Genomic DNA, 11,573 nt, shown 5'->3' on the forward strand with positions numbered 1-11,573 from the left:
TATATATATCATAGATAAAGTTTAAACCGTCTTGTGTTAATGCTTTTAATATATATAAATACATTTTGAACGTTAAAGAGGAATTTGCGAGCGTGAAAAAATAGGTGCTCAACTGGGATTCGAATCCGGGACCTTCTGCTGCCTATGTGTATATATATATATGCAGATTATGATACCATATATTGAATTTGTTAAATCACTTAAACACTGGTTATAAATAATACTTTTGCAGGGTTTTACATGACTACAGATGCCTCTTCTTATAGCGAAGACAACGCCGCTCGAATGGAAACACCGATTATAATGCCCTCACCCGCGATATGCGTCTCATTTTGGTATTACATGTACGGTGACAGCAGTGAGAAAGGATTCGGATCGTAAGTATTGTCAAACTCATGTTATGTGATTTTTTTTAGTTTGTATTTTAATTATTTTGTAGGCCTTTGTAGAAAAATGTACACTTTGGGGGAATTCAAAAAGAAAAACCTCACAGTTTGACCTAAAAAAAATTGGTACATCAACAGCATGGAAATTGAAGATTGAACAATACTGTTTTCCGTCTTTTTAGATCAACGCCCTTGCCTGAACAGTCATGTATTTACAATGATTCGGATATAAACGATGTTAAAGTGATTAAAAATGCAATATTAATTAAATATTCATATAAATTGTAACAACATCACGCAATAATTATTATAGTGGTTTTTATGTTTCTATTTTTATTCAGATTAAATGTTCACAAATTGGACGTAGATTCAAACTTGACAACAAACTATAGCCGGTTGGTGCATTTGCTCGATAAGCCTAACCTTAGCAATAATTGGAGTGAAGTGAGATTTGATGCCACAGGGTCAGAGCAAGAATTCCGGGTTGGTTTGTTCAACAATTACGCTTTGTGCGCTTGCGTAACAATAAGAAACTATGGAGTATGAAATTTATCATGATATTTGTATAATAGGCCTACATTATTTATTACTCTCTTCCGGGCTTTCTTCCTTCTAAAAATGCAAATTCCGTCCTCATCCAGTCGTCGTATGATTGCTTGTAATACAGTACATAAACTACCACCGGATGGCATCTGCCCTACGCGAAACAGTGACATTAATTGATAGGGATCTATTAGTTAATGTAATTTGAGATATATGTTTTTATGTTTTATTAGATTGTATTCGAAGCAATACAAGTCAGTTCGAAGTCTGATATCGCTATTGATGACGTCACGATTGTCAAGAATTCATGCCATGGTTCAACAGGTAAGACTTGCTTAATTCGGGACCACAGTACAGTATAAAGTGGTCTTTCATTGGAGGGATCTATAATTAGAGGGAGATATGTATTTTTAGGCCTCTACCGGCAATTATTGTCATCATTAATATTGCTATTAATAGTATGATACATAGGCCTATACCTCTAAATTTATTGATTTTTGGCATTATTTTTCTATTTAGCTCGTACCAGGTTACCGATGGAAACATCAATAAATACAGAAATATTAAGTTCTAAACCATCGAAAGCATTGCTCATCCTGGACCCTAAAGTTATCACCATAGTACTAGCGTGCGGATTGTCGTTTTGGGGCGTTATATTCAGCCTGGTTATCATCAACTTGTGGCGGTCACATCACCTACGTAAAAAAGTGTTATTCGACCAACTTGAGGGGCCTGATGGTAATGAACTTGAAAATAATAACATTTATAAGAGATATGAATCATCTCTTGATCTAACTCCGGATAATTTGAGTGTCAAAGATATTGATAATGAGTACATCAGTGTAAAAAGTCAAATGAAAGGTCTAGTTGTTGAATTGATGCCTAAAGCTTCTGTGAAGAAAGCTACATTTATTGGCGATGTTTGCATGTCAAATATGAACCCGGGCGTGGGGAAGGACGACAGACGACGCTCCAGATTAGTTACAATTAATGATCAGAGTGCACTCAACGAGATTGATACATCATTGTAGCGATTTTTTCATTAATTCGACGAAGTTCCAAAAAAAAAATTACTTTGTGTTTTCTGTCCAATCCTTGGCCGAGGAAAATTCAAATAGGGCCTACGGCGTGCAATATTTACACCATGTTTACACATAGGCCTACTATTATAATAGGCTATTAAATAATTAATTAGATCCGATAACACATCATTTTGCCTAAACCTTGTAAGTCCTGTCTTATAATAGAACACACAATGCCCAAACATGTAGAAAGAAGCTGTAATTTCTTTGTGATAATTATTACTTGGTCCATTATTGTCGACCACCTGCCCATAGAACCGTGTGATGAAATTAAAGTATAGGCATACAGCAATTCATCTATGTTAACCCTTGCGCCGCCTGAACAATATTATGTAATTACATTTTTTAAGTCAGTGTATCTGACCTAGCCGGTCTGGTAGGCCTAGGCCTATATCCTTGTATTTTCGTGATGATATGATTGAGGTCTATATTGTGCACTTTTTCAGAAAATAGGCCTAGGCCTACTGTTCCCATTAAACTTACGTATGGTTTATTTGTAAAGTATCTAAACCAGAGAGATGTATATCTAAAATAAAATTCTGAAATTTGTTGTATGTATATTTTCCCAATCCACACATAGGCCTACTCGGTAGAAAAAGATAAAGATCACGAAAGTCGGGAAAAACACATTGAAGTGGTGTAAAAGTATAGTTCACTCTAGTTATTATTATTATTATTATTATTATTATTATTATTATTATTATTATTATTATTATTATTATTATTATTATTATTATTATTATTAATATTATTATTATTAATATTGTTATTGTTATCATTATTATTTTTATTATTATTATATTTACTAGGCCCACTACTCTATTATATTCAGATTTCCCTCCAATGAAAGACCACTTTGGACTGGGGTTTTTATGGTTTTTGCATCTTTGGTCTCTAATAATAATAATAATAACAATAATAATAATGATAAAAGACATTTGTGAATTTGGCACCACAGAAAAGTGGTCTTTAAGTGGAAGTGGTCTTTAATTGACGGGTCTTTAGGGAGACATGTAATTTTTATTATAAATATTAATTATATGACAATAGGCCTATAATCATTACATTTTGAGACTCATATTGGCCAGAACCCACCGGTGTATTAACTCAACACAACTGATATATATTTTTGTATTTATAGAAGAGATAAGGTTTATTCGTATTTTTATTTATCTATTTCACAAAGAGATAAAATTTAATCGTATTTACAATCAATCGTGTTTGTATTCGTTTAGTAATGGGCGGCACATAACAGGCCAAGGTGAGCTATGCGCCCAAGGGTTGCACCTCTCCCACTATTGATATTGATATATGAGGAAAGCACAAAACAATACAAGATTGGAAATTGGTAACAAATTATGGATACTGTTTAGATTTCTTCGATAGCCTACTTCATCATGAAAGTATAATATAAAATATAAAATTAACGCAGAAAAATTAACGCTAAACGCATGCCACTTATGTAATGAAATAATCTGAACTTGAGTCTGAACCGCCGTCTTCTCTCTCGTCGATGCATTCAGTTCCTCTGCACCCACTGTCATCCATTGATGATTCTTCTCCTTCCACAAATTCAAAGTCATATTTATCACTTCCTTCTTTCTCAGAATTCACTGCAGATAACTGCCGTTTATATCGGCCTTCATCAAAATTGTTATCGTTACTAACACCTGTAGGTCTGTCACCGTAGTCCATGTCAAAAACGCCCCAGTCACCGTAGTCCACGTCATCAACGTTTCTGTATTCAAGGTTTCCTTCTTTGGTATCGTAATTTTGTTCCTGATCCCAACCATCGTCATCAAGGCTATTGTATTCTTGTTGGGCCCAGTAATCATTGTAGTTGTCGTTGTCCTCATAGTTATTGCGCGCGAGCTCCTGTTCGTTCCAGCGATCATCGTCCTCCTGTTGGACATCCAAGTAGTTCTCTTTCTCATCTTCGTATCGGTTACCATCACTTTTGAAACTCTCGTACTTCACTTGTTCATCATCCCAGTCACCATCATCATCAAAGTTACTTTTCTCTTGGATGTCCCTGTTACCATTGTCCCCTAAGTTCTCGTAATTGTTATCATCCCAGTCACCATTATAATTTTTGTCTGATGTTTTTATATCTTTGTAATCAACGCGCTCGGTTCTGGATCGCGGATCGTCGTCCATGACATCGGGAAGTCTTCGGATAACGTCGTCCCCTGATAGATACTCATTTTCATCGTCCCACCATGGATCTTCACCATTGGTGTCAACGTCATGACTGCGTACTAAGTTTGGCGTTCGAAGGTTTTCATTCTTTTGGCTGTAAATATAGATAGGCTTAGGCTTATGACTTTCAGTTATGGAAATGTTCAATTTAAGCAACAAAGACTAACGTTACAAACAAAGACTAAGTTAGTTAACTTGCTAAGTTGTAGTTTACACAGCTACCGTAACCATTTTACGTACAGTACTGTAAATGTTATAAAAAGGTTACAGTTTACTGTCTAAAGCGTTTTTGTAGCACCATAAATCATAACGTAATTTCACAATAAATAACGGTGTCAACGTTTCTAAAACTTTGTGTTAACGTCATTTTCTGACATAGGCCTACCTATACACAACAAAGATATACTGCTATTGTATTAACATTATATTGCCCAATCAATATATGATATTATGGACCTAAGCCTAGGCCCAATTAAGTAATGATATAATAAATGATGAAAATAGTAATTTAAACCTCAGATTCATTACATAACATCAAAGAACATAAATAGCAGAAGAATGAGCTCTTCGCGTAGTTTGCATTAAATTTGATGGAACGTCCGTCTCTCTAGAATGGAGGAAAATGTTTTCATGGAGTGGAGAAAATAATGAAAACAAACGAATCAAAGAGTTATCCAACCAATCAAAGATATGTGCCACTGATACAAAAGTGTAAGTTCAAAAAAATTATTATTTTTATTATAGCGCAGCCACTCGGCTGGAGGAAAATTGCTGTCATGGACGCCCTCATGGGGCGTTCCACTATATCGCGAACTGATCTATCTTCTGCTATTTATTATCTTTAATTTTAATTATCTTTAGCATTAATTTCCACCAAGATTAGGGTTAAAACCTAAATAGGCCCACCTACTAGGCCTAGGTAGCCTAGCTAGGCTACTCCTAGCAACGGATAGGCCTAGGGCCTAGGCCCCATGCCTAGTTATAGAAACCGCTCTTTCAGTGTGGTTTACGATTAAATACGGATATTTTTGTCCAATTGAATGGTAGTGGAAGTGGGGTCGATAATTCTCACGATGTAAATGCGTAAGTGTAAAATAAACACGCATTCTACTTTCTACTTACTAGGTAGGCCTAGCCTAGGCCTAGGGGCCTAGTAATGGTCGGTGTGCTGAGATTCATGTATTTTTTATTTTTTTTTTTCTTTATATTAAGTAAAATGAACAACTTACCGGTGGAGGTTGTAACCATTACCATAGATACCATCGAGTAAGACACAACATACAATTAAAGATATCGTTAATGTTGTTAGTTTCATCTCTGCAAATTTATTTTAGGGTTACGTTTACAACGTCAGTTATAGTGAAAATGTTTGAACAGTTATTGTGTTCTTATGTCTTAAAATGCGCTGCGTTATTCGATCGCGTACCGCAAGTACCTTACGCGTCGCGAGCGGTTACCATACGTACGCTCGCTTTGGCTGCGCACCATATTCTGATAGTTAAAAAAAATATCGTGTGGTTTTTCCTTGTGCCTGCGGCCTGTTTCTGCAGCAAAACCAATCAACACCAGATACATATTATGAAGCATGCATGAAAAAAACATATTTCAATATAATTTATTTATATAGGCCAAAGTTACATGAAAATTTGTGCCTTTCTCAAAATGTAATCTAGGGACCAGATATGTTCATCAAAGCACCGATAGACGATGTATAATGTCAATTTGTGACCAAAACGTGAACGGTTTATCTAATGTAAGGTTTTTTTTTCCTGCAGAGATACAGTACAGTACTGTAATGTCTAGCCCATTGATGAATGGTGATTGTTCCAATCAACTATCTGACCACTTGTAGGAAAGTCGGATGTGTTTTAGTTAAATCCAGGCTTATCCCGCATGACAATAACTAAAGTGGTCCTACTCAATACTGGTGATCACGACCAAGGTGCCACTCAATAAGTTAAGTGGATTCCTACATGAGTGTAGAAAAACGTTTCCAAACAAAGTTTGTATGATTTTTTTTGTTACTCGATTATACTGTGAAACAATAGGGCAATTCACGTTGTTGTAACTTCGGCCCCTCCTTTACAATTACTCATACAAGTTGACACTTGTTGCTTTTGATTGACAATGTCATTTAGTTGTTGATGAACTTGTTATTAAACATTGAAGTGCTGATGTTCAATTGAGATCTGATTACGTTGTTCTCTGTGTGTTTTATTATTCTAGGCCTATTTTTGTAGTATTCAAATGCACACAATCTATAAACACGTGTTATTTATGGTGAATGTGAGCAACAAGTACAAGGCCTGTTATGTACAATTTTCACTTTCGAATTTACAGATTATTTTATCAGACAAGTACGGTTATTATTATTATGTTAGATTACTGGTAATGACGTAATTAATGTCGAAATATTGAATCCCGACACGGTGGCGTGCATTTCGATACTCGGAGTATGTATTATACTTTCTTAGATAATAGGGCCTCTCATAAATTAATCTATTTTAAAAATCACTTTTAATTGATGGATGGGCCTATATGTTATAATAATAATACAAAATTGTGGCATAATAATAATAATAATAATAATAATAATAATAATAATAATATTAATAATAATAATAATAATATACAGTAATAATAACAAGCAATAATGCACCACTAATCAACGAAGCAGATACCCAGATAAAATCATTCGGGTGAGTGGTGTTCTTTTTATGATTTTAGGAATTTCACACAGCAAATCACCTAATGAAAAAGCAAGACAGGGAGACGATTAGACAACAACCATGGTAAGCCGGCACATAACACTATGCCTGCATAGTGTATTTATTCATGAGTAATTTGTACTTGTCCATTTATCTGTGAAATCGGCTTACAATTAATTTATTTATTCAGAAAATACAAAAAGACATATTAATAGTAAAAGGTTATTTGTGACTTTGATAGGCAACAATATTAATTAAAATTTAAGAAAATGTAAAATTGGGAAAACGAATAAAATATTTAAAAAGTTGAAAACATTATTGTACATACGAAGTTGAATATATCATAAAACGCAACTTGGTTTATATTTTAGGTTTCTACTATCTTTATTTTTCACCGAACTGTATAGCTGTCCAATACTGCATCTGAATCCATTCAATCAACAATTCATCATTCAATAACAACAAACGATCATTGACAAAAAACAATTTATAATAGGGCCTATTTACAAGAATGGGTGCGTATAAAAGCAGATGCCTTGTTTTTAACGGCACCTTTAAAACAAGCACAATACACAAACAGAACTAAGTGACGTTTGTGAGTAATTTCATGAGTGGGTTACTGGGATTAATATTTTGATATATATATATATATATAAGATGTGTATAAGAGACAGGAGATACAGTACAGTACTGTAATGTCTAGCCCATTGATGAATGGTGATTGTTCCAATCAACTATCTGACCACTTGTAGGAAAGTCGGATGTGTTTTAGTTAAATCCAGGCTTATCCCGCATGACAATAACTAAAGTGGTCCTACTCAATACTGGTGATCACGACCAAGGTGCCACTCAATAAGTTAAGTGGATTCCTACATGAGTGTAGAAAAACGTTTCCAAACAAAGTTTGTATGATTTTTTTTGTTACTCGATTATACTGTGAAACAATAGGGCAATTCACGTTGTTGTAACTTCGGCCCCTCCTCTTTCGCCGCCGTTGCTCTCTAGTTTGTTTAGAAATGGATATACTTTAATTTGTGTTATTTACGTTATATTATTTCCATATCTGATTGAAATGGATGAATTAATCAACTGCATTTACGGTGCTTCGCAGCAAACGTAATTTAATGGTATCATGTAGGCCTATTAGGATATCACAGCTAAGCTTGGCCTAACGTCAGAAAACTGCAATTCGTTTGGGAGCATCTTGTTATTGACCAAAATCAACAGGATACACAATTAATTTTTCCAAAATCAATACCCTCTTTTAAAGCATTAGACTACCTCATGTTGACTGCTCGTCTATTCAAAAACAAACAACAATTCATTGAATTATTTTATACATGATTGAACCATGCTGATGTATTATTTGTTTTTATAGACATTTATTTAATCGGATTTCTACAAACTGCATGTATTAATCTTAAAACAAGATAGTTTGAATCAAATTGCAGTGTTTCGTAAGAGTCATTCTATGTCGTCCAGGTTTAAGTCTTTAGGCCTACTATGTCTGAAGTAAGTAGTAATGGTTGTAATAAGGCCTAGTAGTAGTAACTAAAATAAAATGTTAAAAACTATGATACTGTAGAGACCACCTGAGGAAGGGAAATGGATCGGGTTATTTGACATCATTGATTCCGATAACACGTTGGCTTTCGAAATTTTATTATAACTTTCATTACCATTGTCATATCATTATTATTATAATTATCTTACCATTATCGTGTCATTTTATTTTATTTTAATTCCAACTGTATAAAAGTTTGTTTTTTTAAACTTTGGTTTTTTTTATCTCCATCCACGAATTTGGTGTGTGTATGTAAACAACATTTTGTGGTAACTTGTGTCATTTTTAAGTGAATAAATATATGAAAGAATGGTTTTATATTGCTAGGTATTGTGTCGTTGGAGATTCTTTTCGAATTTTTTGATCATCAGCAAGAAAACTCAACTAGACATATTACTTATCCTTTCTCACACTTTCATAACTGTCATGCTACGAAACATTATGTTGAAATGAAAAGACTTTTTGAGTTAGGCCTAGGCCTACTACGATTTCGTTGTATGTGGTAGTATATAAGGAGTATCGGCGCATCTTGATTGTAGACCAACATAATTGAGTACCGTAATGTTAACAAATAATCAGACAATAAAACATTAGACAAATGATAATTCTGCTTTTACCAACATTCTACCATATTTTATTGACAAACTTTTCGGGTTTACATATATTTTTTTATATTGAAATTAAAATAATATATTGAATTTGGTGCTAAAATAAATCTGAATTTGTGGCTTTCATATGGATGTTTCTCTTTTTACAGCCCAGAAACTACAATTATAGTATTGCCATAAAATTAGTTCGAAATAAGCGTCAATTACATTTAATTAATAAAAATCAAAGACAATATTAAAGAACAAATAAAATTCTGCAATAACATCTGAATTTTTAACAACAGGAAACAGTTTGAATGTTTACATTTTCTATTTGATTGAATAAAATCTATTAAACCCATAAACTCTCTGTAATTTAAATAAAGAAATTTTTCAACGAATAAAAATTGATGAATGATATTTACATATGAAATTTTTACAAGGAGTCTTCTTCTGTAGAGTTAGTTCAGTTCAATCTTGACTTTAACGTTATCTTGGTTCTGGCAATCTTCTATTTTGATGGCAAGTTGCTGATAATTTGTAGTTGATTTCACATGTCCATTAACATTTAATTCATCAGTCGATAATTTCACCTTTTTGGAAGAAGTCTCTTCGTCAGGTTGCACGTAAACATCATTTGGAGCGAGTAAACTCTCGATGTCAAACATTCGTTTTCTTCGAATTTTGCTGTTATTGTTCTTACAGGTATCAATTTTATTTGAAACGATGTTTGGATGGCAATCGTGGTTAGGAAGTATTCCTGAAGATCCTGAGGACGAAACAGTTGTTCTTGTTTGATTTAACTCAAGTTGCTCGTCTACTGATAGTTTAGAAAGTTCCGGGGATGAACAAGGACTTTCATCCTCGTCTTCTGTTATCAAACCCATATGTTTTCTGACCTGCCTCTGTGCACGGCGACGACGAAAATCGCCTTTTGAAAAATCATGAAAGTTTGCTGGATGTATAGCCCAGAAATGACCCTTTCCATTTGCGCTTCTGCAGATCTTGACAAAACAATCGTTCAGGGATAAATTGTGGCGAATGCTGTTTCTCCATCCAGGGCCTCTTGTTCGAAAATACGGGTAATTATCAAGAATATATTGATAAATACCACTGAGTATAAGTTTTTTATCTGGTGAATTCATGATTGCCATTGCAATTAGGGCAATGTAACTGTGATTCGGTTTTGGCTCCTGTTGATGCAGAAACGTATGCCTAGCTGCAACATACTTGTCAAATGGTAGCATCTCATGCATTGGTTGTGTCCCAGCGTTTGTGATTGATGGAAAGATAAACTGATTACCACTGAGTGTTTGGTACATGCCGATATATGGTCGAGCCGCAAAACAGAGAGGAAGTTGGTTAGGTGGATAAGATGTACGCACTGGAGGTAAAGCACATCTATCAAAGGCTGGATGTGAGTATATCGGCTGAGGTGCAAGTTGAGGTACCATTATTGGTTTGATAGAAGTCGTCATTATAGGCCAATAAGAGAATTTGTTCTTACATATGACCCAAATGACAACCAAAGTGGTGCTTATGTAGCAACGAAACAGGAAACATCACTGGTTGTGTTTCACACCTAGAGCTGAAGATCAGCCCTTTTGATTGGATGCCTGAAATACTATGTTGGCCTATGTCACTGTTGTTCTAGGGAATACTAACAATGTATTACATCATGCTGAGCTTGCTTGTGAGTGGTCAAGATGGACAGGTTTCAAAACATGTAATTGACAGGCAGTTAATGGGGTGCTCAGATACGGAAGTTAATGTACAGACCTAATTGTCAAAATGTTGAATGTCCGATTTACTGATACCCTCTGCCGATTCTGTTATCTTCGAAAAAATGCTATTTAATTCTGAATCATTTACTGTACCATTCAATTGAGATCCTAAAATATTTGCATTATGTATGCTATAGGCCTGTATATAAATGTTAATTAGAATTAACTACCATCTAATGATATAGGGATGTAAGCCTGTATTTTTAATTATAAATATTTAATATTTATAATTACAAATAACAGAATATTTGTAATTAAAAATAACAGAATATTTGTAATTAAAAATAACAGAATATTTTTAATTAAAAATAACAGAACATTTTAAATTTCAAATAGCAGAATATTTATAATTAAATATAACAGAATATTTTTAATTAAAATTAACAAAATATTTATAATTAAAAAGAACAGAATATTTTAAAGTAAAATTGAGAAAACATCTATTCCGTTACATGAAACCAAATTGGATTACAATTTTTTCTACACAACTGCAAGACATTCGGAGTTCAAATATTTAATATATATTTATAAATCTAATAATTTAAAATATTTCTTCAATAATATACTAAAATAATATACATTTTTAACACAATCATTTATAAGATATAGTATTTTACAATATAGAAAAAAACAATGCGTTAGCTTGATATAAAATTGAGATAAATTTATGATGTTATTCATATATATTTCATTGTACATGTAGTGTTTTCTGTGCTGCTG

General features: G+C 33.6%; 3 protein-coding genes across 3 annotated transcripts; 1 reads left to right on the forward strand and 2 right to left on the reverse strand.

Moving 5' to 3' along the window:
* The first annotated feature begins 236 nt into the window (after positions 1-236).
* On the forward strand, positions 237-2,910 carry LOC117109348. The gene is made up of 4 exons (XM_033251650.1): positions 237-377; positions 728-869; positions 1,163-1,253; positions 1,449-2,910. The coding sequence occupies exons 1-4, from the start codon at positions 241-243 to the stop codon at positions 1,958-1,960; spliced, it is 882 nt and encodes a 293-aa protein (XP_033107541.1). The 5' UTR covers positions 237-240; the 3' UTR covers positions 1,961-2,910.
* A 191-nt stretch (positions 2,911-3,101) lies between these two features.
* LOC117109362 (aspartate and glycine-rich protein-like) lies at positions 3,102-5,549 on the reverse strand. The gene is made up of 2 exons (XM_033251676.1): positions 5,440-5,549; positions 3,102-4,304 (listed from the first exon to the last, which is right to left on the reverse strand). Exons 1-2 carry the CDS (start codon positions 5,523-5,525, stop codon positions 3,470-3,472), a joined length of 921 nt encoding a protein of 306 aa, XP_033107567.1. The 5' UTR covers positions 5,526-5,549; the 3' UTR covers positions 3,102-3,469.
* Positions 5,550-9,087: 3,538 nt separating this feature from the next.
* On the reverse strand, positions 9,088-10,694 carry LOC117109339 (fork head domain-containing protein FD5-like). Its single transcript, XM_033251637.1, has one exon. The coding sequence runs from the start codon at positions 10,545-10,547 to the stop codon at positions 9,531-9,533; it is 1,017 nt and encodes a 338-aa protein (XP_033107528.1). The 5' UTR covers positions 10,548-10,694; the 3' UTR covers positions 9,088-9,530.
* Between the last annotated feature and the right edge of the window lie 879 nt (positions 10,695-11,573).

The sequence above is a fragment of the Anneissia japonica genome, unplaced genomic scaffold, assembly GCF_011630105.1.
Source record: "Anneissia japonica isolate Jap-2015-1 unplaced genomic scaffold, ASM1163010v1 scaffold288010_len917306_cov203, whole genome shotgun sequence".
Lineage (NCBI taxonomy): Eukaryota > Metazoa > Echinodermata > Crinoidea > Comatulida > Comatulidae > Anneissia > Anneissia japonica.

What these genes read in the sequence shown, in the direction of transcription:
- LOC117109362 (XM_033251676.1), bottom strand. Translation starts at nt 5,525, where the DNA reads ATGAAACTAACAACATTAACGATATCTTTAATTGTATGTTGTGTCTTA. An exon ending in AATGGTTACAACCTCCACCG is followed by an intron (nt 4,305 to 5,439) that starts GTAAGTTGTTCA and finishes CTATATTTACAG; the next exon opens with CCAAAAGAATGAAAACCTTC.
- LOC117109348 (XM_033251650.1), top strand. Translation starts at nt 241, where the DNA reads ATGACTACAGATGCCTCTTCTTATAGCGAAGACAACGCCGCTCGAATG. An exon ending in AGTGAGAAAGGATTCGGATC is followed by an intron (nt 378 to 727) that starts GTAAGTATTGTC and finishes ATTTTTATTCAG; the next exon opens with ATTAAATGTTCACAAATTGG. An exon ending in TTCATGCCATGGTTCAACAG is followed by an intron (nt 1,254 to 1,448) that starts GTAAGACTTGCT and finishes TTTTCTATTTAG; the next exon opens with CTCGTACCAGGTTACCGATG.
- LOC117109339 (XM_033251637.1), bottom strand. Translation starts at nt 10,547, where the DNA reads ATGACGACTTCTATCAAACCAATAATGGTACCTCAACTTGCACCTCAG.